The 27,142-nt window shown below is 40.7% G+C and overlaps 2 protein-coding genes across 5 annotated transcripts; one reads left to right on the top strand and one right to left on the bottom strand.

Moving 5' to 3' along the window:
- Positions 1-8,142: 8,142 nt before the first annotated feature.
- arel1 (apoptosis resistant E3 ubiquitin protein ligase 1) lies at positions 8,143-24,158 on the bottom strand. Of its 4 annotated transcripts, none has more exons than XM_031278695.2 (22): positions 24,114-24,158; positions 23,075-23,302; positions 22,247-22,415; positions 20,427-20,647; positions 19,284-19,355; positions 18,862-19,088; positions 18,430-18,667; positions 18,170-18,339; positions 16,609-16,789; positions 16,261-16,502; positions 15,951-16,028; positions 15,719-15,860; positions 15,467-15,588; positions 15,276-15,351; positions 13,808-13,917; positions 13,514-13,693; positions 13,048-13,173; positions 12,379-12,508; positions 12,212-12,270; positions 12,036-12,125; positions 11,769-11,944; positions 8,143-10,187 (listed from the first exon to the last, which is right to left on the bottom strand). In XM_031278695.2, exons 2-22 carry the CDS (start codon positions 23,220-23,222, stop codon positions 10,085-10,087), a joined length of 3,060 nt encoding a protein of 1,019 aa, XP_031134555.1. In that variant the 5' UTR covers positions 23,223-23,302; positions 24,114-24,158; the 3' UTR covers positions 8,143-10,084. The 4 variants fall into 4 exon arrangements, with proteins under 4 accessions (XP_031134555.1, XP_035850490.1, XP_031134556.1 ...); XM_035994597.1 differs by having other exon boundaries at positions 23,972-24,140; XM_031278696.2 differs by lacking the exon at positions 24,114-24,158 and adding an exon at positions 23,739-24,004.
- fcf1 (FCF1 rRNA-processing protein) lies at positions 24,052-27,121 on the top strand. Its single transcript, XM_031278777.2, has 8 exons — positions 24,052-24,260; positions 24,878-24,942; positions 25,127-25,198; positions 25,287-25,435; positions 26,090-26,162; positions 26,271-26,358; positions 26,618-26,712; positions 26,875-27,121. The coding sequence occupies exons 1-8, from the start codon at positions 24,084-24,086 to the stop codon at positions 26,921-26,923; spliced, it is 768 nt and encodes a 255-aa protein (XP_031134637.2). The 5' UTR covers positions 24,052-24,083; the 3' UTR covers positions 26,924-27,121.
- The last annotated feature ends 21 nt before the right edge of the window (positions 27,122-27,142 follow it).

Here is a 27,142-nt window from a genome sequence, read left to right as displayed (position 1 = left end):
TGGCAGTTTTGGTTTGTTCAGTAATATAAAATGTAATGAAACATGAAAACACAAGAGCATATCAAGGTTGTACTTTATCACTCTGTCATTATGGAGTGATTTGAGTATGATAACTGATCCAGTGTTGTTTCTGTAATCTCAAAGTGCTCTCCAATGCAGAACAGGTATTCAGCCTTCATTCTTCATGGACAGTCTTGGCACAGTTCAGACACATGTTTATCTAAGGAAGAGGTAAATGACTAAAAGAATAAAAAACAGTATCACAGCTAGGTAAGAAAATACATGATGACCGACATGACAATTATCAAGAGCTGAAACGATAACGTTATAAAATTGTCCTTCAACTGTTTCTACTTAACTGCATAGGCCCTTTGATAAGATAACCCAGAGGAATAAATCACAGGGCTTGTAAAATAAGACTTGCATGACAGACCTGAATATAAGTTCTGCATGGGATGTTTAGATAGATTTCAGAGCAAATGTTTAAAAATGTGCACATTTTGTTCTGTACCAGGTTTTGTGTTTGGAAATTGTCTAAAGCTGCAGGATATTTCATAATGGGCAAATGGAGAATGGAATGGAAGGGGGTAGTTGATGCTCATAAACATCCCAGTCTCTGTTTGTTGTTTGTAGATTGATTCTGAATATTTTAAGCCTCCCTTTGAAAATAAGCAGATTCTGTGGCATTCAAACAAAACAACAAAGACAGATGCAGTCGGTGATATTATCCACAAAAAAGGCCTGGCCAATATTAGAGGCTGTGATGGTCGAATTCCTGTTGGTCTTACTACTGTTTCCCACCACCTTATTGTTTTCATCTCACCAGTTGATAGTGTGTGATGAGAAGTTTGGTAATCATTGGCTGTGATTGCTTGCAGAGGGCTCAACCATCTGTCCGCCATTTAGCATAAAGAATGATTCCATGTTTGCAGCAAGGAGTCGGATCTACTTATTAGATCACTGCGTCGCCCCTCATGATGATGATGGATAGTGTTGTGTCGGGTCATTCTTTTATTGGGGAATTGATCAAAAAATCTACTCAGTGTGTGCCTGAGGCCAAGCCACATCTGGAGGAAACCTGGAGGCTGTAAATCACAAATTTAAACAGAAAATAGCTCAATCTCTTTGTCGCAAACACCCAGGAACTACTTTTGTTGCATAACAGCCTTTGTTATGTCATTTTCATACTTAGCAAAAGACAGAAAATGGAAGGTTTTCATATTCATGTGGTAATAAAAACAGGGTGTCTGTGAATTTTGACTGGAAACTTAAGTGTTACATAATGTATTTACTTGGAAGTTTATTTCCATGCAAAACCTCCTTGGAGAGGTCCTTCTGGGCATATTCTTAGCTGATGTAATGTTTACTTTGCCACAAAAATCTTGCTGTTGCATTCTCTAATGACTGCAACAAGATCACAGATTAATTCAGTGGATGGAAACTATCTCAACCGCAATTCATGGACAATGCTGGGTATCTGACGGAATTTGTAGTTCTTGTGGAGCAGTTGGCCTGTTATGCAAAGGGATTCAGCCTTTAAAATGATGACAGCGGTCTGGAATGGACGACTTCAAAAAGTTATGGGATTCCATCAGATCCATGAAGTATGTTGGCTGATTAGCAGGAGCGATGCTGGGAAAGAAACAAAGAGTGGTGGAAGGGGGGGTTGTTCAACATCTTAACAGCCAATCTGATTGATTATGATGACAGTGTGATGGCAGAGGACACAATGGATACCAAGGGTTGCTGTGTGTGTTCACAGGGTTTCACAGCCTGGGCAGTGTCACTGGTGGGCCTTCTTTCCTGTTCTCCAGGTTTGTCCAAATGAAGCAAAGAAATCAGAGGAATGTCAGCATGTCTCTCCTCTGTCTATCAGCCCAGAGCAGGAATATGTATTTTCTTTGACTGACCTCATGCAGACATTTCAAGCCCTTTCTCCTTTTGGATCTCAATCGTAGTCTGTTGCATTCTGTTCTGTTTTACTTTGATGTGTCTGCTGAAAACTGTAAAGCATAAATGCACTCTTTCTTTTGTGGGTGCCACATGACTCTTATCTTTGGGTAATTGCTCACAAAGACCCCCATTTCTTTAAAATTACTCAAAGAGAATGAGTCATATCTCACATAATGTAAACAAATGTGTGAAGTCATGTGTTCCGAAATTAAGATGAAGCAAAAGGTCTTTAAAGTCACATGCCTTAAAGTGTAGTTAAAAATATATCCTTTCTCCCTGATCTTCTTGGAGTAGCAGTGTGATGACCCTTGATGGGGGGTTCCTCTATGGAGCCTTGTTTCAACCAGTCACCATAAAAAGAAAAATATACAGGCAGATCCTCTCATAGCTCACACCCAGAGCAAAGCAAACACTGCCATGTCCGTGGCCTCTCTCATGTCCTCACTTGTCTCGGGGCCTTTAACATCCTCCCCTGAGTGTCCTGGATGGTATCCTCATCATCCCGTTGGGTGGCTGACACCCTTTAAACAGGAAGGGATTCCTGCCATGACCCACAATGCTAACACAGAAAGCAGAGGGGAGCCATGAGTTACATCATGTCCTCTTCAGGCTGTCTTGCACCTGGAACCTGATAACTTTATGAGAAAGGGGACCTGCAGGAGAAACGATTTGTGAAAAATATGTTGTGTAGCTTGTTCGTCATGATTACATTCACTGAGTGCCATTACATGCAGCAATGACAGTCCAGAGGAGTCATGTGAATCTGTTATTCATGAGAACATAGCTGAAATGAAATCAGGCTGAAAACATGCTGTCTCTTTTTCAAAAGGTTTAGGCGGCAGCCTGCCATTATCTAAACTGAGAGATGAGCACGTTTTGGAATCATTGGCCGATAGGATGCGGTCAATCTGTCAGTCAGTCCGAACAGAGCCTCACCCTGTTCCCTCTCTCACCGGGGTGGTCCCTACTGTGCCGACCATCTCTATTCGGGATGACTTGGCAGAGATCACCGCAATGGACAGGAACATGCTTCCCCTCAGTCAGCAGTTTCCAGCAGGTGTGCTGTACCTCTCTTTTCTCTCATTCACACCTCTAACTCACTGGTTCCTGGCAGTTCCCCCACTTGAGTAAATTTAACAGTATGTAGGCTAGTGTGGCGTGTGGTGCCAGCCTAGACTCACACACACCAGCATCTCTGAGCCAAGCTAAACGTACGCAAATGCAGAAAAACCTAGTAACATCCTGTCTTTGAAGCTGCTGTTAAACTGTTTTTTCTCTCAACAGATTGGACTTCACAGCACAGTGAAGGCTGAGGTGATATGTGGCTCTGCACTGTAAATACACTGTTAGCTGGCCATTGCTGATTTGTACACAAAAGGAGATGGCAAATGTGCTGGCCAGATGTGGCTACTATTGTTGTAGTTTCACGGCTGTGGTCAATGAAACTCATTTAAAACCTCATCCTCTAACTGGAGAAAGTATGAACGAATGAATTCCCCTCTGAGTTTAAAAGTTCTGTGATTACTTTTAGCGCAAAAGATGACTAAAAGCTGTAGAACTTCCACATTGTTGTGACGTGGCACAAACCACAGACCAAACACAATGGTTTATTCACAAATACTGAGCCTTAGGTATTGTGGTGTGGTGCACTGGGATACTCCAGGTGGAGCTACTTTATTGGGTTCAGGCACAACAGGACGGTAACTTATGCTCTTTTAATAATAATAATAATAATAATAATAAATTACATTTATATAGCACTTTATCATAGACAATCAAAGCGCTTGGGGGGGTGGGCGACTACTCTATACCACCACCAATGTGTAGCGCCCACCTGGGTGATGCACGGCAGTCTTACGGCACCAGACGCTCACCACACATCAGCTTGGTAGAGGGAGGGGAACATGTTTTTAGTGGTGGGGGAAACCAAAGCACCCGGAGAAAACCTCATGCAGACACGGGGAGAACATGCAAACTCCACACAGAAAGGCCCTGGACGACCAGGGTTCGAAAACGGTACTTTCTTGCTGTGAGGCCACAGTGCTAACTTTTAAATGTAAATCTAGTACAAACACAAAGTATTTTTCACTCTCTTTGAATCTTTACACATTTAAGATTACTTGAGGCTGGACAGTGCCACAAACACAGCATCCTGCCTCTCAGCCCATGTAGATGTATGGCCAAATGTGACCACTCTGTTGATCAGGATTTGCTTGGAGACAGAGCCTGACCTGTTGAAGACTTACAGTGCCCAGGATCAACCCAGTGGCCTGGAGCGCTTTACTGGCTTGCAGTGGCTGTGGTTGGAAAGAAGGCCAATGCCAGGCTATTTACTGGCCAGTGCCAACCAGGCTTTGGCACATATTAAGACTTTCAGGGTGGCAAGCATCCCATCGAGTCTTGCTTATTTTTCAATTCATATAACTGTGGGAGTCAAGATTAATGACAGTGACTTTGGTGCTGCTCTTGAGACCCTAAGACATAGCTATGCAGCTTTCCATCACATCAGAAGAACATGTTGTAAACCACGCTATTCTTCTCCATGGTTCAGGAACTGTATGAAGCATTTTACATGCATGTACAGTTAAAGGGACAATTTGACATGGTGAAGTTTATGAGGAGACAGGCAGACGTACAGCCAGGCTAGCAGCTCTGTGAAGCTGTACTTAAGCGCAGCGGTGCTTTGAGCTAAATGAGATGGGAGGCCAATGGGATTGTCATTGCAGGTATTTGGTCATAAACCAGTGTTGGACAAATTAAAATGATGACGTGTTGATGGCTAGATAGGCAAACGTTAAGGGACATTAATGTCTTTAACAAATTTCATGGCAATCAATCCAATAGTTGCTGACACATTTCCCAGAAAAACTTATAGTGGGGCTACAGGAAAAGTCAAGGAATCACCAAAGAGATTAAACTTCATCCTCTGGGAAGAATTAATGTCTGTACAAAAGGTGGTGCCAGTCCATCTGATTGATGTTGATATATTTCAGAGGATAAGTGAAAACCTTGACCTGCTGGTAGTGCTACAGAAAAGGTCAGGGGATCATCAAAGTCAGTAAGATTTATCCTCTGGGGACCATGTACAAAATGTCATAGTAATCTATGAAATAGTTATATAGAGATATTTTAGTCTGAAAGAAAATGGTTGACCAAACAGATTTGACATTGCCATGCCGCTTGCATGGCTAAATACATTTAGTTGAATCTCACGTCACAGCCTTTTCATACCTGCTATAGTGACAACCATACTGACGAAGGGCGGAGTGGCACGGAGGTGTTTGTCAAACAGCGGGACAGTCTACATTAGAGGACCTGTCTTTACAAAGGAAATATAAGGACTGAAATGTTTCCCGACACACCAAATATATAACAGCTGCACTTCCCAGAAGGACAACTAACCCCATGAATCAATAGCCTCTCTCCAACATCATATAAAACATGGACAGCCATCATCTAGGGGACACTTAATCTCCATGCTTGCAGTTTTTCAAGACCGCTTGTGGCTGTAAGCTTCTGCTAGTCTCTGACCTCAGCTGTACGCATGGATATTTATATCATTTTCAAAAGAAAAACATGTGTTGGCAGTCCTGTTCCTGATAGAGGAATGTATTTTAATGAGGCATTTTCATCCATGTGTGGCTGCTTGTACATGTTGTTCAGTGTGGACTCGCAGCATCCTGGCTCGGGTGTTGAGAGCCAGGTGTCAGCAATTAAATCACAGACAGGATTGATAGGAGCAACAGAGAATCTGTGAAATATCAAGACATGGGAGGGGGGGGGTTCTCTTTAATCAGCAGCAGTATCTCATCCATACATTCCTTTGCTGCACTTAGTTGCCAGACCATTGTCATCACTGTGATGCACATTTCTCAAAGCCGTTTTCCCTATGATCTTCAACAATGTCGACTGCAGAAACACACAGTCACCAGTCATTAAGGGAGCCAGTTAAGACCCTGATAGGGCAACAGCAGAAGACACGGCTGAGGCAGAAATCGCCCCAAAAACCAAATAGTCAGTTAAGTTATTTCAGTAAAAAGAGCAAGAGAACTTCTCTTTAGTACTCAGAGCAGAGCATGCACGCAAACGGAGACCTGATGTTTGCCAGTGTTTGGACTGAGGCCTAAAGGACCTTTCGCATGTAACAAGAAGTCAGAACACTACACAGTGAAGGGTGAACTTCAGTCCAGGCCTGCTGCTGGAGCGATGCTCTCCTGTCCTTCAACAGCCCTGATTAAGATTGGCCTAAATCGGCCCAATCATCACAGATGATGAATACCTGCAGCCAATCCAGTTGGCAGTTAATCAGTGGTGTCCAATCAGGTAATGAGGACCTGCATGTTGGAATGGGAAGCAGACAACCCCATGGCTGTTTAGCAGGAAGGAGGGAGAGCGGTCAAGATCTAAAGATTCAATCAATTTGTGTTTTCTGCCCTGTCTGAGTGATCTTTGATCAGAGAAGCTGATGGATCTCCTCAGAGGCAGGGTGTCTGACTCAGAGATGGGAAATGAGGCACTGTATTTTCGATCATGTAAATTCTTTGGTTGAGCAGAACCACCCATAAATTGGCTCCTCCAGGAACTTGGCAACCCTGAACCCCAAAACTGAGCAGCAGTCAGGTCTGGAGAGGTTTATGGAATAGTACATGGAAAATTTGTCAGAGAAACATGTTTTCCCTGGGAATTAGTATCATCAGATGAATTTACAAAAATGCACAGTATTGTTGTTGTGCAATCTCCTGAAGGTTCTCTGGAGAAGGATAAGCGTTCCAACATGGCACATTACTCTTAGTGAGCGCCAGAGGATGACTTTCTGAATTGTGGTCCCTCTTTAGCAAGCATTCCTGGGGGAAATTTGAGAGAGACCATTATGCAAATCCACAGGTGCATGCCAAGACCAAATAACTGGACTCCTGCCTCCAAGTACTTCAAGATGCCTTTTAGCCTGCTCCTGATAGTGTTCGGACCACAGTGTGAGGAGACATGAGATGTAGCATGGAGGGCCATGGGGCCTGCATGTCCACAGCCTTCAAGCAAAGCAATTAAAAAAAAAGTCCATTATCAAACTTGGTATGACTCAGGGAGAAAACATTCAGTCAATACAAGAGTGTATGCCTATCACATCTTGTGCCCGATACGGCTGTCAGTTATGCCACCATCTCCATATGCTGAAACGAAAGGGAGCACATGTTTTTGAGTTAGGCATTATCACATTTCATACACAGCAGAACTCTCAAAAGATTGATTCCATTAAGTTGGCGTGAAACCAGCAGGTTTGAATGAACTTTGTTTATTTTCATACGTTCGTGAGGTATGTATTGTATGTATGTGGGGAAATGGAGGGGATACTCTCAGTGTTGAAGACTGGAAGTGTGGAGGGCCAGCTGAAGACAGGAAAGCGCTTCATCATTTACTGCTGCTAAGCTGTCCCGAGGGATGACAGCAGAAGAAGCATGTATCCTCTGTTAATGTCACATGTAGAGCCACTGCCCCCTTGTGTCTGACATATGCACTCTGCTGCTGGCCAAGGAAGTGGTACCTTCAAATACAAATATATACAAATGAGTTTAGCTGACGTCTTTATATGTATTCATATGGTTATAAAATAGATTTTTAAAAATGCAAGCCCTCCTTTAAAGATTCTGTGACAAGCATTAAGAAAATAGTGCTACCAGTGATGAGTCATTATAAGCCATACATCTTCTGTTCTTAACGTCGAGTAAAAGCAAAAACATTGTGAACCTTATTTTCAGTACGTTGAGATGTTTCAAAGTATTTGTTTTTCAGAACCCAGTTTTGGAACCCCTGGTTTGCATGTTCAGCACCACAAGCCATATCCAAGAGCAAATCCAGGTTTGAAAGTGTAAAAAGGGTTTCAAATACCACTGCTTAGCACAATACAAATAGGATGCACAAAAGTGACATAAGGTGATAAGAATTTAGTCCATCAGTTTTATTCCCATAAACAAAAGGAACTGCAGTGAGGAGAATCTCAAACACTCGTCAGCAGATGCTTGCCATTAAAAAAAGAAAAAAAGTATCCCAGTTTTAAAGTCAAATATCTTTCACAATATCTACATTGCTAAAAGTTGCGCTCAGGCCATCTAACCCAGAAACAATCCAAATATAAAACAGAGTAGTAGATGCTCATGAAAGCAAAACATTAAACAAGATCATAAAACTACAGGACAGACCTCCTTCATATTTATTTATAATGGTCATATCTAATGAAAACTAACACATGTAAACTACTTCTACTTCTTGTAAATATGATATCAGCCATTGGTACTGGTGCTGAAAACACACCCTTAATTAAACATTTCCATAAGCACTTCTTCACTGTTCTCAGTACGTCAGGTCAACATTGCACAACCCAAACAAACACAAATCCATAAACCTTCTTATAAACCTTTTAACACTGTAAAAGGTCAGCTAAAGCACAAGCAAATGCTCATCAAAACTCAAACGGACACTATGTTAGCTTTGGTCAGCCAACACAGTTAATCCCTACCTACCCCTAAAATGTGCCCTTCAACAACAATAATGAAGTTAAATCTCTAGTGATTTTACCGCCAACTGTGAGGATAACGTGAAAAGCGAAACTGGACCCAGAGTGCTCTGTGGGGAACGTGAACATATTCAAATCAAAACACCATTGAGAAGAATCATCCATTAATGTTTTCTTTTTGCTTCGGAGTCTAAACATGAATTGTCTTAAATGCTTTACAAACACTCTGACTGGCAGCACACACTTACAAAATGGCTACTAAACATGTTAACTGGAACAGCAAATTAATTGCTACAAAATTAGGAACAGGAAAAAAAAGGGGGAACAACTCTGTTGGCTCAGGATATTGACAATACTAATTAAGGATTAAAAATAGATAGATTTACAAAAAAACAAAATATAATGCTTCAGTTTACTGACCAGTGGAATCATATGGCTAGAGGTTACAGGACTGGAAGGAGGCAGCTATGAACAAACTGGATGTGTATGCCTTACCATATGTGTGCTTGAGCACATATGCACCGTTGTCAGAGGATGAATAGGTGGCATAGGAGATTCTGAGGTAAACCCATAAAAGGCTGTGAATGAAAAAGCATAAAAGGATACAGCATATATAACAAAATGTTTGTTATATATATCCTCTCCCCAACATCCAGTCACCCTGGCATGTACTAGTAGAAATGCCATAATATACCTACTGTATTACTTACTACTGTCGACTATGCTTCTCTCACCTACGCACCTCTCTGGATACAATCAGAGGCAAAGGGCATAAATAAGGCAGGTTATAAAACATAACAAAAACATTTACCACTCCAGACAAACATATTTTCATCAGTATGGGTCAACACAAATATTTGTTTCAAGAAACAATACGTTAAAAACATTCATAAACAACAGAAATTACTTGGCTTCTTTTAAAACCCATTCATTTTGGAGATGAAAAAAAAAAAAGCTTATAGAAAATATGCAAACTCTCAACCCATCAAGTGCAACAATAAAGAAATCCCTTCTCCTTAAACGTCAATCCAAAAAGGTAATGAGATGAAAACCTATGTATACACACTTGTATGTACAATTATTTGAATAAAAGAGTGATATTATATATTTACAAACACATATCAGTCCCTGATCAATTAAGGCCAAAGTGCACATCACTTGTAGGCCGCTGTTGCACTTAAGTGTTCCTCAGTTTGCAAAATGCAAAAGAAGCAGTTATAAAGTAATACTCCAGGCCTTTGCTCTAGAATCATTTGTCTTTCAAACATATAAAACTAAGCAAACTTTAGCATTAAGAAATACAACTAGACCAATCCTCACCTTTTTCAGCAGTTCCTGGTTTCCTTTTTTTTTTTTTTTTTTTTTTTTTTTACAAAAGCGAGGTATTTTATATACATATACAGTAGATCTAGAGTTCAAATTATTGAGTTCCAGTTTCAGGACAGCCTTCTGGGACTTCCTGGAATGCCCTCTCATCCAGAGTGTATTTGTAGGGAGTCTGGGGGGTTCTCTCCCAAGAAGCCCACTGTTAAATGCAGATGAATGCAGGAAACCGGTGCATTGGAGTGGGCAGTGGTGGTCTCCTCTTGTACAAGTGGAACCACAGTGCCAGTGATGGGAGAGTCAGAGCATACCGAAGCCTTCACTGCCCTCACTGATGGCCAGCTTCAACATCTTGTGCAGCTCCTCATAGGAGTCGTAAGTAGGGAGGCACAGCTGGTTAAAACTAGACAGACAAAACAATTTTTTAGATCCTGAAAAGGTATTTATATAACATTTAAACAATGTAATAGCAGTGTAATCGAAACGTGCGGATCTAATCATTAAACATTTCTTATTGTTAACAAATCCAATGAAAAAGACCAAAACCAACAATTACTTTATCGTAAGTATTTCCTAACATGATATAGCGTATTCCTCTTTGCCATAGAGATCCATTGTTGTCCAAGAACTATTAAAAACACATCAATGAGCCATACTGTTGCACTGGGTGACATGTTCCGTTGTTAACATAAACACAGCAAATGTAGTTTATTTTGATTTAATCCCACATTAGTCTCGCATAGCCAGACCTATCTCCACACTTCGTTTTAGCGCTGTGCCAGCGCTGGAAAAAGGTCTGCTTGAATCCAGCAGTATTCCGCACTAAGGGAAAAATGGCTAATTCCCCGCTAAAGAAAACTCCACATAAAACATAAAAAGATGTATGTCGACAGTGTTACAACTTTTGTTCTACAAAAAGACAAATATAATTTGATCAACGGTGCCCTAGAGTTGAAGCCTGCCTATACTTTAGCCCTGGAGGAGCTCACTGAACTTAACTTGTAGGTTGCCAGCTCAAAGTTTTTTTTTTTTTTTTTGAAGATTATTTTTTTGGGGCTTTTCCCTTTATTGTATAGTGACAGTAGATAGACATGAAAGGGGGAGAGAGATGGGGGACGACATGCAGCAAAGGGCCGCAGGTCGGCTTCGAACCCAGGCCGCTGCAGAACTCAGCCAACATGGGGCAAACGCTCTTACTGGGTGAGCTAGAGGCCACCCCAGCTCGAAGGTTGTTGTTGTTTCACGTACCGACGGGGATTTTGAAAACGGTAACATTTAGATAGTGGAAGGGGAGGAAAATTCTGTCTGAAATAGGCAGTCAATGGGAGGCTTATACGCACAGTCTACATCCTGTGAGTCAGAGAAATCCCAAATAGACCATCCTGCTGCCGTAAATGCTTACTAGAGCAGCACGTGTATTAATCCACCACTGAAAATAGACCCCAAGAAATGCACTATTAACTCCTTTTTGAGTAACGTTTACTAAAAACAACAGCGGCCAGTTGATTTAGGAAATGAATAAGCCTTTTTTAAGGAGAGGGAAGACATGTCTACAGCCATGCTCTGTGAGGCTGCACTTAGGCACAGTGATGCTTTAATCTAAATGCTAACATCAGAATGCTAACCAGTTCATAATGACAATGTTAGCTTGCTGATGTGTATCAGGTATAATAGCGTGTTCACAATCTTAATTAAGTGTATGCTAATATTAGTATTGTTTTGCCAATCGATTGAGTGAGAGACACAATAAAAGTCTCTGGCCGGACTCGAACTGGGGCAAATATAATAATAAGTCAGTAATTACCCAAATCAGTATGATTTATCCTCTATGTTTGTAGACACTTTCATGGCAAGTCATCAAATAGTTGTTCAGATATTTCAGTCTGGACCAAAGTAATGGAGCGAGCAAACGCTTAACAGACCGGTATTGCCATCCCTAAAGCCTCAAGCCTTTAAGTAAATCTGCCCGTGTTTTCGAACTCACCACGTGTGTGCAGTGGGCAAGGTGCTGTGTGTGGGCGCAGCAATTATCTGGAAGGAGGGGCAAAGGGTGTTGAATCCTCCAGGGGGGAGCTGAGAGGAGCCGGTGGTGAACTGCAGCAGACGAGCCAACTCCTCCTGGGTGAAGCTGGACACCACGGCCCAGAACCACTTCATCACCTGTGGTAACAGAAAAATCAACAGGCTCAGATATTTTGATCAGTGGCCTGCGGTTGAAAGAAAACGTAGACAGAGAATTTCCATGACATACTTTCTCTCTGAAGTGCCACGACCCTCCGACAATCACAGCATGGGCCTTGAAGTCCTGCACGTTTATATCACCTGTGCCGCACATCAAAAGCTGAAGAGAGTCAAAGGAAAACAAATTATAATTACCCAGCAGTGTTTTCAAGATCAACAGGATTTTATTGTAAACACCACACATACCTCCAACTCATTCTCATCAAATATGGCTAGCAGGTTTTCTGGAACCAGTTCGTTCAAACCTGCAATTGATCAGGAAATTACACTAATTACGTGCACATTACCGGAGATCTCAAATGAGAGGAATTGGCAAAGGAAATGGCAGACTGCAGCTGTGCTAGTTTCCTCACCTTTCAGGAAGTGTTCCACCTCCTCTCTCACCTGGCTAGCCAGTCTGTACTGGGCCAGCAGGTTGAGATAATGCATCTTGTTTTCATTGTTAACAGCGATTTGAGAACCCCCTGATATCAGCTCCACCACCTGCAAGAGAACATGTGACAGGATATAAATGTCAGACAAAATACATAAAAGACAGAACAGTGTAAGACATTAAACAGTTCAGAAATACTGTGTGGGTCTCGAAGAAATTCCCAGTAAAGGCGAGATGGCAGAGACAGGATTAGAATATGTAAGTTTAGAAACTTTGTTGACTGGTAAAATCCATTTATACAGGTCTAACACTTGTGTGTTTGGCTTACACAAACTTGTCAGCATTAGTATAAATAGGCAATTAATCTAAAAGTTAAAAAAACAGTTTGGAGCAACATACATATCTAATTAAAAAGAAGTAAGTTGAACAGACTACAGAGAGTTACAGTTATTGTGTGGTGTTTTATAACTGGCTATGGATGCCAAACTTCACTCATCCACCTTTATATAAACTCACCACTCCCCCTCTTTAAAGAAAAGTGCTTGCCAAATGAGCAATATGGTTTGTTTTGTTTGGTTTATTGCTTCTATCTTCTGTGAAATTACATCAGGGATAAAGGGGGAAGTTCCTTTTCAAAGTGTTGCCTCACCTTCTCCAGCTGTCCTGACTTGCTGTACTTCTCCTCGGCAAACACCAAGTCCATTTCACTCACGTCATTGTTTAGGATGAAGCAGACTTTAGTTTTGTAGAACTCCTGGTCATCCGTCTCAAAGTACTGCGCGTGGAAAATAAAACGAAAACACGGAGAAATGACGTTTATTTAAATAAACATGGCATTTCATCTTTTCTGTGGATGGATAAAAAGATGATTGGGTCAGCTTGAGTTCTCTTAAGCTTTGAAATCTTAGGAAGTTGGATAAACAGCAAAACACGCAGGCTTGTTCTCCATGAAATACAGTAAATGGCGCCAAGAAACACATCAGGTTTCTTGGCTTTGTAAGGAATGTTAAAGTGATGAGACAGACCAACTGACACCAGAGGGTAAACAATGAAAACATGACCTTCCAACGTCCGAGGAAAACTTATTTTCTGTGGGAATGCACTGTGTTCCATACCTTGTAGTTCATCCGGAGGCCAATGATTTGCGCCAAGAAGGACCGTGTAAAGCGAGCTCGGACCAGCTGTTTGTAGGCCCCACCCAGGGCAGACTCATACAGACACTTCCCTACGACGCGACCTGCAAACTCATACATCTTAAGACGCAGTTGGGGTTGCCGGTCAGCGTTTGGGTGCACCTGGAAAATGAAAATGAATGTGCTCTTATTTTTCTAAAATATATGTAGTTTAGGAGGACGCTAAGCATCTGTACGTGGTTTTGAACGTGGAAGTGGTTAGAAGGACTAACTTACCAGGCCCTGGTTGTTGTCACTGAAGCGGGTGAACAGCTGGTTGGAGGTGTCAAAGAGGGTCTTACACACCAGCTCAAACCACTCCCTGCGAGGCCCTCCCCAGTCCAGAGCTATAGAGAAATGTCAAAGTGCTAAGTTTTTAGCAGTGTGGCCACCTTAATGAATTACTGTGTCAGTAACTTTCATTCTAATCTCATTGGCCTTTTTGGTTTAATCGTGGTTTCTACAGATTTCACCAAATCAAATTTAAGACTTTTAAGACCATTATGAATACAAATGTAAGACCTACACTACCGGTCAAAAGTTTGGGGTCACTTAGAAATGTCCATTCCACTCCATTCCAGACAGAATACTAGCTGAGATCAGTTGCATTGTTTTTTTAATCAGGGCAGCAGTTTTCAGATTACATTATGTGCTTACATAACTGCAAAAGGATTCTCGACTGTTGTAGACAGAAGTGGCTGAAGAAACGCTTGAAATTCCATGCTTTTTGTTCTAAACGTCATACCCAAATTAAAAGTGGTACAGCTCCCATATACTTTGACACTCTGGGTGTGCCTGATATCATTGGAAAGGTAACACTCAAGTTTTTGTTACAAGTGTCAGGGTGATTCTAGGCCTTACTGACACAGAGTTACAGAGGCTAGAATGGAGGTTTTTTATTTCCGTCCAAGTCATACATCTGTAAAATGATTAGAATACACTGCTGTAAGGTGACAGACAACACAGGGCATTAGCCACAAAAAATGAAGCCAAAAGACTCAAAAATGGATTTTATATGATTTTGTTTCTACAGATATGTCTGTGCGTTTTTTTTATTTCCATTTGAAAAGTGCAAAGAAAAAAACCAAAAAACTTGAGTGTTACCTTTCCAATGATATCAGGCACACCCCTGAGTGTCAAAGTATATGGGAGCTGTACCACTTTTAATTTGGGTATGACGTTTAGACCAAAATGCATGGATTTCAAGCGTTTCTTCAGGGTTAGGGTTATGACCGGTAGTGTATATCACAACATAAAAAATAAAAAAAAAATCAGTACTCAGAGTCTGGAAACTTCGCCTGAAACAATTCCCCGATTTCCTCACTGGCATTATAGAACTGGTGTCTAGATTGGCTGCAATATAAATTGCATGTTGGTCTCATTTGTAGTTGTAATACAGCGAATTATATTTGGACTAGCGACAGAAAGAACTACAACACCACAGAATAATAATTTTTTTAAAGCGCTGCGAGAGCATTTCAATGAACATTAGTGGTAGCGTTACATTGACGTCGGAAAATTAAGACCGGTTTAAAATTATTTAAGACCTAGAACACAATACTTTAGCAAATTTAAGACTTTTTAAGGCCTAAAATTTTCATTTAGAAATGTTACCCGTGGAAACCCTGTTTCTGTGCTTGCTGCGACAGCAAAAATGTTCAATTCTGAATTAGAACTCAAGCTAACACACATATGTTTTGTTTACCTTCCTCATCCTGAAACACAACCTCAAAGTTCTTACTCCAGTCTGACACAGAGAAGTTCCTGGTAGCCTTCAGGGACTGAGCAACAGCAAGAGGGACAGACAGATGAGAGTCAAAATTACCACATGATTGTCATGATTACATGCCTATTTTCATAATGCACTGCTTCATAATGCAGTAAAGCAGCACTCACGGAGTCCAGAAGGGAGTGTCGAGTGATTTTTAGGCAGGTCTTGGTGCGAGGTCTCTTCGAGTGGATGTGCCTGAGCTCACGTTGGAAGAAGTTCACCTTGTCTTGGAACGTTTCAGAGCCACCTGTGGACAATACCGTCAAATTACTGCTGCAGTCTCCACAAAATACTTTTTCTTTAGTATGTTTTGTTGTTGTTGTTAGCATTTTAAGTGCAGCTTAAGGCAAAAGTAATCACATTAGACTGAAACAAACCAATGTTCTTGTGCAGGAAGCGAATGAAGGTGGCAGCCATGATGTTTCTGTCTTTGCAGCTGAGCTCCACAGGAGGCTGTATCCCATCATCCACCACTAGAGTTAGGTTCTTGTGAACCGGGTCAGGACCATAATAGCTAAACTGGAAAGAGAGCAGAAGATTATAGTTAGCTTGTCAAACCGAATCAAAGTGGCCTGTTCTCCAGGGGTTTCTGACATCACTTTTGCTTACCTTCGTTCCTGGACATACTCGAAAGGTGAAAAGGCGCCACGGAATAATTTTCAGGTAGAACTCCTTCACGGATAGTTGCTGTTTGGCATTAAAACTCAATGTCAGTGTCATCTTACATTAATGTGTGTTGAGTTCTACCCTCTCTAATACCACATATCTTTGTGTGTGTGTGTGTGTATATATATATATATATATATATATATATATATATATATATATATATATATATATATATATATATATATATATTCACAAACGCAAAAGCTGAAGAAAAATCGTACTGATTAACCATTATATGCTGGCCACTTACCTTTGGCGATATGTAACAGTAGACCTTTTTTGGTTTCTTGACTTTCTCAGGTTGTCCCTCCACAGGAGAGTCATGCTCATCCTCCTCTTCTCCCATGGAGGGCCTCCTCTGAGGAGCCAGGAAAGAGGAGGCTGGCAACTGCCACGAGGAACTGTAGTTCCCATTGCTGTAAAGGTATGCCTCAAAGTAGATACTTATGCCTGGAGTGGACACATTCTTCTCCACACAGGTCTTCTCATTCTCTGTAATATGAGATGACAGTATGAGTAGTAGGCTCTGAAAACACAGGCTAACAGGGTGGAAAAGCACACGGTGTCTATTTTTCTTCTGCATATTAAGGCTGCTCACCACTGAGAACAATAATGTCAAATTCCCCGTTGCTGAGCGGCTGGTCCTTGTAGGAGATGCGGGCCCTGAAACAGCCTGTCTTCTTCAGAACCAGTCGCAGCAGAACCTGGCACTGCTGCTTGTTGAGCGACACTGACTTACTGTAGTACTCCTCCAGACCATCATCATCCACCGTGCCCAGCTGCAAGAACAGGAAAACACAAATGAATTGGTTCTACTATGCTGTACGGCTGCACGATTAATCTCATCTCAATCACGATTTCACTATGTGTGATTACATAACCGCAAAAATAGTGTGATTGTTGTTTTTTTTTTTTAAGATTCTTTTTTGGGGGCATTTTGGCCTTTTAATGGATAGGACAGTTGCAGACAGGAAAGTGGGGAGGGAGAGAGAAAGAGAGAGAAAGAGAGAGAGAGAGAGGGGGGGAAGACATGCAGCAAAGGGCCACAGGTTGGATTCGAAACCCTGGGCTGCTGCCGTAGGGCGTAAACAAAAAGGTGTGCTGTGTGCGTGACACTCGTCTCTGTGTGCACTGCAGTCTCCACGTTGTTACACACCTTCACTTTACCGACAGTATTAACAACAGATGAAGCCCCCGTGTCTTAAGAAGCTTGGTATTTTTATTGTTCACTGTTAACTCACTTTACATCGTCTTTGCTATCTCTTTTTCCTCTCTCTTTTCCCTCACACAGCCGCTACGCTAAATTCGACACCGCTCCCCGGCGATCGCCCTCTTCTTTTGCTTCACCACTCAAGTCACTGACGCACCTGCCGTTCTCGCTCTCACTAATGCCTGATTTATGGCTCTGTGTTGAATCTACATTAAATCTGCCCTATAAATTACACTACCCCATGAATGTATTAAGCGCCAAACCCTCGTAACAACGTCCACAAACGATATGACCAGTGACCAGTCAGTCTGTTTAGGCAGCAGCGCGTGTGTCGTGTATGGTCACGTGAGTATCAGAAGTGTAGAGGGTTTCAGGGCATGCAGACTTTAAGAAGAGTTTGTACAAATTATATTTTGTAAACTTAATCACTAGTTGATTTTATACTATATTACACCCCTCTTAAATGTCATACAAAATGTATTATTTTAATAAGAAATTGTATATTTCTTATTTATTGTTCTATTTATTTAATTTGTACAGTTGAAAAAATGTCTATTTTGAAAAAGATTGTTTTTTGTTATTTAATTTGGTAAAATATTGTTATTTAAAAGTATTGCACATTTTTTCTTTATGCATTTCATTTGATGCTTGTTTAACTTCGTATGTTCAAGTTGAGAAATACACATTTCAAATTTTTGTATTTTGTGCATTTTCCTTGACAATCAAGCAAGTGGACTCATGATACCATTATATCACAATCGCAGTACTGTAAATCCGAAAGCAATACGACTTTTTCTCCAAATCGCGCAGCACTTCTATGCTGTAAAGCTAGTGACTGTGCAATTTGGAACGAAAGGGTGAAAAGAAATGCTGGCTTTCATTTTTACAGTCATAATCAAGAAGTAAATCTTCAAATTAGTAGAATAGAAAAAGGGGTTTGCTCCCTTACAGAGTGCACATGGACGCTGTAGTTGGCTTCATCTGTGAGAGATGTAGAGTTACTGGTGGGGTTTCCATACTCGTCCCTGGGTTCAATCTGCAAAGTGTGCTGCTGGCCATTTGTTAGCACCAGGGTGGAGAAATGGTAGGCTATCTTGGTTTTGGATGGGACAACTGTACCTGAATAGAACAAAAGAACAGAACAATACTCAATTACAACTTGTCAAATCAACAATTGCATTGGTTCTAAAACACACAGAGAAGTAATACCTGGCTGAAATATCTTGTAATAAGGGCTGTAGGCCACATTGAGGCCACCCAGCTTGACAGCAACCTCATAGCGCCCGGCCTTGCGCACTGTGAAGGCCACTTTGACTACATTAGACTCTGGTTCTTGCAGAACCTCCTGTGTAACAGGGATGTCCAGAGCCAATTCGATGTGGGTGATGTTGACCCTCAGCCCCACAGGTCGGTGGGCCGGAAAAGGCTGTCCATTCTTATAGAACAGCTGAGAAGAAAAAAAAGTACAAACGGTGGATAATTTAATACATAGACAACACAAGTCAATTTTACATTTCTTAACATGGCTATGCTGAACAAATATTCTTGACACTGCTGCACTTGCAAGAAAGTCAATTCGACAGACTAGAAACAAGAGGTACAGTACATCTTTAGCTTGGCACATTAGGAATCAAGCATCACCTGGACTCTGAAGCTCATAGTCTGCCCCACTTCCTGCGGTTCCTTCCAATCCCATGACACCTTGCAGGAACGTGGGTCAAGGTAGTTGCCCCGGACATAGTCGTAGATGCTGCGGTCACCGCGTCGCCCTGGATCCTCATTCTGCAGGAAGCTGACCACCCGCGCTGCAAGCTCACAGAGGAACTTGATGGTGAAGACAAACGCTATGATGGAAACAGTAATTCCACCTGTCGCAAGAAGGGAAGAAGCACAGGAGACAAGTTGTTGGAACATTTGGTTATACAGATACTATAAAGCAATTTGTAAAACCGGCAGTACCACTTCACGGTGCTTGCAGGAAGATAAAGGATACGTCATAGTCATGTAGCAGCAATTCCAGGACCAGTTGTATCAGCCCAAACCCCAATCCAAACAGGACTCACCAATCACGTAAAACATGAGGTCCCTTATCAAGAAGCACAGCGCCACAGTACAGCCAAATATGAGAGCTCCCGCTGAAAAGACAATTGTACCAGTGAATAATTCAAATTAAGACAACACACAGTTCCTGGTCTGAGCCTGCAGGTAAATGTTAAACAATTTTACTTTGTTTTGTTCTAAAGATATTGTTTTATGATTATAAAACCCCAGCTGGATATCAGCACCACTATATTCTATATGGTGTCAAATGGTTTAATTCAAGTGACCACTTTTTAACTTTGGTGTGGATGTTTAAATCCACACCCTGGGCAAGGATACCAATGTAAAAAGTATTATGGTTGTGCATTCGGAATGCCATAAAGTGACAATATTTATTTGTTTTATATTATCCTACATTTATCCTCAATAGGAGTGAAAACTGTGTTTTTATGAAGGGGGGGGGGGCTTTTTTTTCATAGATTGTGGGCTGTACAGAGAGATGAAGCAACATTGCACTACTCCATTACAATACTTGAACCAACATTCAAATGCGACTGTTGCCGTAACAACACTTGTGAAAACACTTAGCAACACTCATCACCAGTAAAAATTTAGAGATGGTCCGATACCATTTTTTGCTTCCCGATACCGATTCCGATACCTGAACTTGCATATCGGCCGATACCGAGTACTGATCCGATACCAGTGTGTCATATATTTTATTATGTTTTAACAACTGTATACTACTATCCCTGTATGGATGTGATATTATTTCTATCTTTGTTGTTGGTCTGGCTCAGGTTAAACTCTTTGTGAAACATGAACAAACACAAACAATGAAAGCCACAAAACTTTCTTTTATTATCCAGTTTGACAGTCAGTTATAACAGAAAAAGAACATAAATAAACTACTTTAACGTAGATTTTCTTTAGGGCTGTATTATGTGGTATCGGATCGGTGCATTAACTCCAGTACTTCCCGATACCGATACCAGCGTTTTAGGCGGTATCGGAGACGATACCGATCGGTAAAAACGCCTAAAACGCTGGAACATCTCTAGTAAAATTCATTGTATCCTATATCTAAATGCCTTTTAATACTCTTCAGCTGTGGAAAGCAACCCAAACTAAAAGCAGTCTAAAGGAGAAAAAGATCAGGAACTCACCAATCGTCCACTTCTCATTCAGACGCCTCACAGCAAGGCTGTGCACCAGCCGGATCTCGTAGTCGTGGTCACGACTCCCCCTGGAGTTCTGGAGGATCCTGATGCCTTTAGACAACTTTATGTAGTCTTCGTAGTAGTATCCCCAAGCAGCTAGAGACAGCTGCAGCTGACTGTCAAACTGGGATAGATCATCCAGATTCATACAACGCAAGGTCTTCAGTCTGCAGTGGAAAGCAAAAGTAAAAGTAATTAAGTGGAAAGCAAAAGTAAAAGTAAGTAAGTAGATTTTTGACAGGAATGGTAGCAAAGCTAAATTACTTTAGCATAGCCTTTAAAAAAAAACACAAAAACAAACACTAGTTTTTGCAAAACTCTGCAGCAACTCTCAACAGGGAGTAGTGAGATGGTATAGCATGTTGCATCTGGCCTTGCCAAATAACTTCAGATTAAAGCTGTAAAGCTTTTATTACACGGAATTGTCTAGATAAGCACAGCAGAGAAATTTAGCAGATCTTTTATAACCATAAAAACTGATACATAACCTCCCATTGTAAAGCTACTAACACCCACTACAACATTGCGTCTTTGCCTGTCAACACTAGGAACGTGCTGGTGCTGCAATTCACCTTTTACAGTGTCATTATCATGGCCAAAGTTATGGTAGAACACAATATTATCTCAATAATTACTGAAATATGATCATCTTTTAGCAGTATTATTTATTCCATTTTAAAAACATTTTTAATCCAAAACGTAAAAATTATAACTTTGTATAGAAACATAAACGTGACTTCTTTCAATGATCGATTTTCTCCGGCAAAAAGAATTTTTCAACAAAGCTAAAGTATCTGACATAACTTTCTTTATTTTATGTGAATTTACTAGTAGCATGTTGCTGCCACAGTGTGTGGCATGGTTGATGATCTACCTTGTGTTCGTGATTAATTACTGTGATAACGATAAAAAACGTGATCCTCAATTTTTAGTTCAAGTATTTAATTGTATCTTTCTTATAAGACTCCTAAATAGACTATTTATCTGAGAAGTAATGAGAGGCTTATGTGACTCTGCAACTTCCTCATTTACAGTTTAATATTTTTAGCCAACAAAAGAGTGCAAAGATCATCTTCTGTTACTACACCGTAAGTCATTGAATTGTAGCTCTGCCAGAATGATGTTATGAAAGAAGGTTTAAAGTCCAGTCAATCGAACTGGCAGTGGAGGCAGCGATAGCGTGGCAGTCATGACCTTCAGAAATGTGACACTGTGTTCCTTCAGAAATATCATAGTTTTCCTTAAAAACATGATGCCTATGACATGACTATGTGTTAGAAACACAACTGAGCTTTAGAAACATTGCAACTGACTTTCCATAAACTGACTGAGGCAACATTTTCTTAACGCACTAGCTACTTATCACAGCCGGTTCTGACTGCATCAATAGAGAGTATGCAACACATACACTAACACCTGCATTGCTGCAGGGTCTCACACAAACCGTCTCTAAAGAATACTTTTTACTGCAGTGACCCTCTGAAACACTGCAGCCTGCACAGCTCTGTCAGCAAACTATTAGGCAGCCAGAATGGAGAGGCTGCCCTCAAGTGGACATTAATAAATATAACCCGTGTTACCCAGCCTAAAACATGACCATAAGCACATAACCAATACAATACATTAAAAAAACGAAAACTTTGCTGCTGGAAAAAAATCTACATTTCTGGCATGCCAAAAAGTAATTGTTTCCGAAAAAGGCCAGCAGCTCACGACTGTTTGCCAGATTGGTGTAAATGTTAAAGTTAAGACCTTTCATTGCTTACGTATGGTAATAGTGCTCCAGGTTCTGGGAGCAAAGCCACTCCTGGAAGGCAAAGTCTCTAAACAGCAGGATATGGGCCTCTGCAATTTCCCTCCAGCGCTGCTGTTCCTTTACCACCTCTTCCAGACGACTCAGTACACTCAGACTCAGTTCCTCCAGTGTCTGTACATCTGGATGACACATGAACAGCACATCAAAATCCCCACTCACATACCGGCCAACAAATCAGCATCAGTAATGCCCCGGCACAAGCTTGAACAATCATTGATGTCTATCATAATGAGTATTTAAGCCTGTGCTGATTGCCCATGCATGCCACATGCATCTCATAAGCCTGAATATTTAGTGTTCAAAACCAATAAATTACCGGGGTCAAAGCAATAAGCAACACAATCACCTTGCAATAAACCAAGTTTAAGTCCAGTTAAAAAACATGACACAAAAGCATGCATATCCAGACGATAAATACTAGGTGCAGGACAGAAGAACATGTATAAGACAGAGAAATAGAGTCTGCACACTAGATAATGGTCCCATGATGTGGTTATTAACATATGTTTCATGTGAGCATTATCTAGTGTGCAGACTATTTTTCTCATTCTTACAAATGACAGTTATCCGTGGTATTTCTGCAAAAGCTCGGAAAGGGGCTGGATAAGCTCATGGTTAGAGAAACCATCCTAACCAGAAAATTTCAAGTGATAATAACCTGTCTTGAAGAAGTGACCTTGTGCACGTGCTAACTTCACCCTGGATTAGACCATCAACTAAATGTCTAAACTGTAATGGTCATGTGAATCTCAAAAGAAGATGACTGTAAGCCACTGACCTTCAAACAAGTGCCTGTATTGAGAGAGGCTATGTCCTTGGAGCCATTCCTCAATCTGACTTTCTTTTCCTTTCTTCCAGCGTACTTCCCAGAAGAAGATCCACGACACTGAGCAGACGAGGAAGGTCAGGAAGAAGCGGCGGTCCATCAGACCATCTTTCAGCCTTCACTCAGACCCCTCCGTGCTCAAAGGAAAACTGCCACTCACCAGGGTACTAGTCAAGTTTCCTACAATTGGAGAGAAACTGCTAAAAGCTCAAAACAGCTGTACCAAAATATAGAACAAAAAGCTTACGTTTTCAACAAATGGATTCTAATGATAACATGGGTCAAAGAGACTGGAAATGATTAAGCCTAGCAGCTTCACAATAAACTGCTCTGCCAAGAAAACAATGAATATTTAAGTATCACCTTGGCAGATGGAAGAACTAGTACATGTAATCCACAGCACTGAAATATGCATGAACGACTTGTCTAAGAAATGGTCGTACAACTTTCACAAGCTTCTGTTTCGTCTAGTTACTCTAAATCCCATCCAACAACAGCAGTCTAGATGATGGTGACGTTACTGACGTTAGACAATGTAATCCGCTGTCACAGTTATAAACAACAACATAGCTAACTAAATAGCATATCCAAACGGGTCAGCTTTAGTTAAATTTACCGAACAGTTGCTTGAACTACGTTTCAAACACCAGAAAACACCTGGACCATCAATCTTCTCTCTGGTCTATTGTCACCTGGAGCCCAAGGTAAAGCTGGAGGCTAATGTTAACAACTGTTAGCATCGTGTCGATAAACTGCTACAGTAGCAATAATTTGCCCAGCGAACGACTGCACAATGCTAACAGCTAGCCAAGTTAGCCAACAATGTCAGCGTAATTTCAGAAAGCTCACCGCCGACCCATGGCGGTTATCAAGGTGCACGTCGCAAGACGTTCATAAGACATCGCTTGCAATAGCAAAGCTACACAAAGCAAAACTGCAGATTTAGAAATGTCATGAATCTATGCTATTGAACACTGGATCTACCTTGTACCTTAGTCTGTTAAGCATTAGCATACCGACAACCGGAAAATGCGCAGAAAACGTGTCGATTTTTGATTGCGTCACCAGTAATCGCATCGATACACGAGGGAAGGGGAGAAAGTTCCACACAAATCGGTGGTCTCAAATTGAAACCATGGTATGTAATCTCTTAATGTGTTTTACAGTTACACCACGGCCGTCTTGATAATCATTATCAGCCAAAGTATGCTGTTTTGTATATGATTAATTTGGCGTTAAAGCTTTTTAGCAGACAAGCCACTGAAGCTAAATTAGCCAGCCTAACGTTAGCGCCTAACGTAAAGTAAGCTAACGTCATATTACGTTACGGTTTGTGGTTATAACATTATTTATCTACACGTAACGCTAGTCCTCTAAATGTATAATTTCTATTTATCAATGCAAAGATCTTGGTCTCCCTTAAAAGTTGTGAACATGGTGAATGTAGCCTGAGTTAAGTTTTCAGTGTTTAACTAATTCATTCAGTGTTTTTTTTTCTTCTGTAGTTATGTATAAGTCCCTATCTAAAGAACAGCTTCAATAATGACATTCAGGTTGAGTTTTTCTCTATGCTTAAACGTTGAGCTGTGAGAGACGGTAGTTGATATTTTGTTAAATCAGTGAAGACCTTGTGTTGTGAGGCGGACTCAAACTCTTCATTCACACAATTTCAACACTCGTGCTATAACAAGATAGATACTCTTGGTTGTGATATCTTGGTTTTAATCGAGGTGTGTTTCAACTTGTTCAATCTAGGGGAAGCAGAAAACAAGGAAGTTTGCTGCAATGAAGAGAATGATCAATCTGAAAGATCACAGAATGTGAGTTTTAATAATTGCTTTCTGTTTTCTAGCCAAAGTGACCCTTCGTTTAACCATCATATTCATTAGCTCTGTCCATTTTATTCTCACATTCAAATTTAACAAAACAAAACATTCCACAGTTACGTGGGGATCTTAAGGGTCTGTGCATGCACTAGCTTATAACTCCTTCTTTGTTTTGTAGAAAAGAGAAAGACCGGGCCAAAGCAAAAGAGAAAAAGAAGAAAGATCCCTCAGAGCTTAAGGAGAGAGAAGTGTAAGTTGGCCACAACAAAACTTGAATTAGTTGATAAAGAATGTGTGGTTCACACATCAACTTAATTTCTTTTTAACTTTTTGTGCAGGACAAAGTACCCATCATGTCTGTTCTTCCAGTACAATACTCAGCTTGGTCCACCATACCACGTTCTAGTCGACACAAATTTCATCAACTTCTCCATCAAGGCCAAACTGGACATTGTTCAGTCTATGATGGATTGTCTGTATGCAAAATGTAAGTACTATTGCCAAGTGGTACATATTAATTAGTAACCCTTTTCTCAGTCAAATTATTATATATAATTTGGGAGTGGGAATCGTTCATTTTTATTGATATTGGTACCATTTTCTAGACTGCTTAACGATCCGAGTCTTTATTGATACTTTTCTATCTAGAGACAACAAATTGTTAATCTTAACAGAACTATTATTGCTTTTATTGCAAAAACGGTGAGGCAGTGACTGTTTGATTTCTTCTGTTGCCGTTTTTGTCTTTAACGAGCTGATTAAGCAGCCCACAGAGCGGTGCTCTCTGTAAGGCAAGGCAGCTTTATTTGTATAGCACATTTCAGCAACAGGGCAATTCAAAGTGCTTTACATAAAAATGAAGAAAAAAAAAATAATAATAATTTGCAGTGGGGAAGCTAGTCTTTACCTATGGTCTTCATGCACACACTGTGCTCGTAAATAATTTTTCCGATTCACGCACGTATCTATTTTTAGACGTAACGTTATATGATTCACTAGTTCTGATAGCAGTATCGATAAGCTCGGACCTTATTGATTTTCGGGTTTTGAGAAATTTGGAACCGGGTCCTTAATAGAACGGGGTCTCCAGACCCATCGCTATGTATAATGATTCATAATGTATTTATTTTTCTTCTTCCAGGTATCCCATGTATCACAGACTGTGTCATGGCTGAGATTGAAAAGCTCGGGATGAAGTACAGAGTTGCACTCAGGTACAAGCTGCTGAACATAAAACAGCATGATGGCCATGATCTCATTCTGTTTATCCACAAGTTATTTTATGTAATTACATTTTTGTGCTTGTTTTTGTTTTTTTGAAGGATAGCCAAGGATCCAAGGTTTGAGCGCCTGCCATGCACACACAAGGGAACATATGCCGATGACTGTTTAGTCCAGAGGGTAACACAGGTAATGTGCTTTAATATATAGTTGTAGCATACATGTAATAGAATGTCAGTGTTCACTTCATGGTGAACACCACAATATGATGAGTAACAGGTATTTTTCACAGCAGACATCTTTGGCTTGTCATAGCAGGAAAAGCACAGGTGTAATTAATAACATTTAAAACGAGACGTCATATCATTATAGTGGGTAAATGTATGTCATGTTATGCTGTGTAGTTTTGGCACGGGTAGATATCAATAACTCAAATATATTTCCACAGCACAAGTGTTACATCCTGGCTACCGTGGACAGAGATCTAAAGAGAAGAATCAGGAAGATTCCTGGGGTACCCATCATGTACATCTCAAACCACAGGTAACACTATTCCATCCTTTGCTTTGAACATATGGCAGCTTTTTATGTTTGTGCGTTTTTTGCATAAAATGCAGGAAAATTATTTTGGACTCCGCTTATCTACCAGCTTCATCAAAAACACAGCCTGACTGATTTTCTGTTTTTGTTTGTTTTTTCATACAGGTACAATATTGAACGGATGCCTGATGACTACGGAGCGCCAAGGTTTTAATATTTCTACAACGGAGCTAGACCTGTAAATAGATTACGTTTTCTGTTTAATATTATTTCCTTTTATGCATATCAAAAATATTGTGAGCCTTTGTAGTTTGATTTGGTGAGGATGGGGTGGGTTTGATCTAACTGCAAATTACTTTGTTTTGTTCTCAAACATTTTGTTACAAGAATAAATTAATTGTTGCAATCATTGTCCATGTCTTCAGTCTCCAAT

Source organism: Sander lucioperca, chromosome 18 (genome assembly GCF_008315115.2).
Source record: "Sander lucioperca isolate FBNREF2018 chromosome 18, SLUC_FBN_1.2, whole genome shotgun sequence".
NCBI classification, from domain to species: Eukaryota; Metazoa; Chordata; class Actinopteri; order Perciformes; family Percidae; genus Sander; species Sander lucioperca.
The sequence above is the reverse complement of the archived record's forward strand: the minus strand, read 5'-3'. Positions and strand labels throughout refer to the sequence as shown.

What these genes read in the sequence shown, in the direction of transcription:
- arel1 (XM_031278695.2), bottom strand. Translation starts at nt 23,222, where the DNA reads ATGGACCGCCGCTTCTTCCTGACCTTCCTCGTCTGCTCAGTGTCGTGG. An exon ending in TGTGTTTCAGGATGAGGAAG is followed by an intron (nt 13,918 to 15,275) that starts GTAAACAAAACA and finishes ATTTCTCTATAG; the next exon opens with CTCTGGACTGGGGAGGGCCT. An exon ending in AGTCAGGACAGCTGGAGAAG is followed by an intron (nt 12,509 to 13,047) that starts GTGAGGCAACAC and finishes GTTCTCTTGCAG; the next exon opens with GTGGTGGAGCTGATATCAGG.
- fcf1 (XM_031278777.2), top strand. Translation starts at nt 24,084, where the DNA reads ATGCTATTGAACACTGGATCTACCTTGTACCTTAGTCTGTTAAGCATT. An exon ending in GGTCTCAAATTGAAACCATG is followed by an intron (nt 24,261 to 24,877) that starts GTATGTAATCTC and finishes TGTTCAATCTAG; the next exon opens with GGGAAGCAGAAAACAAGGAA. An exon ending in TAGTCCAGAGGGTAACACAG is followed by an intron (nt 26,359 to 26,617) that starts GTAATGTGCTTT and finishes ATATTTCCACAG; the next exon opens with CACAAGTGTTACATCCTGGC.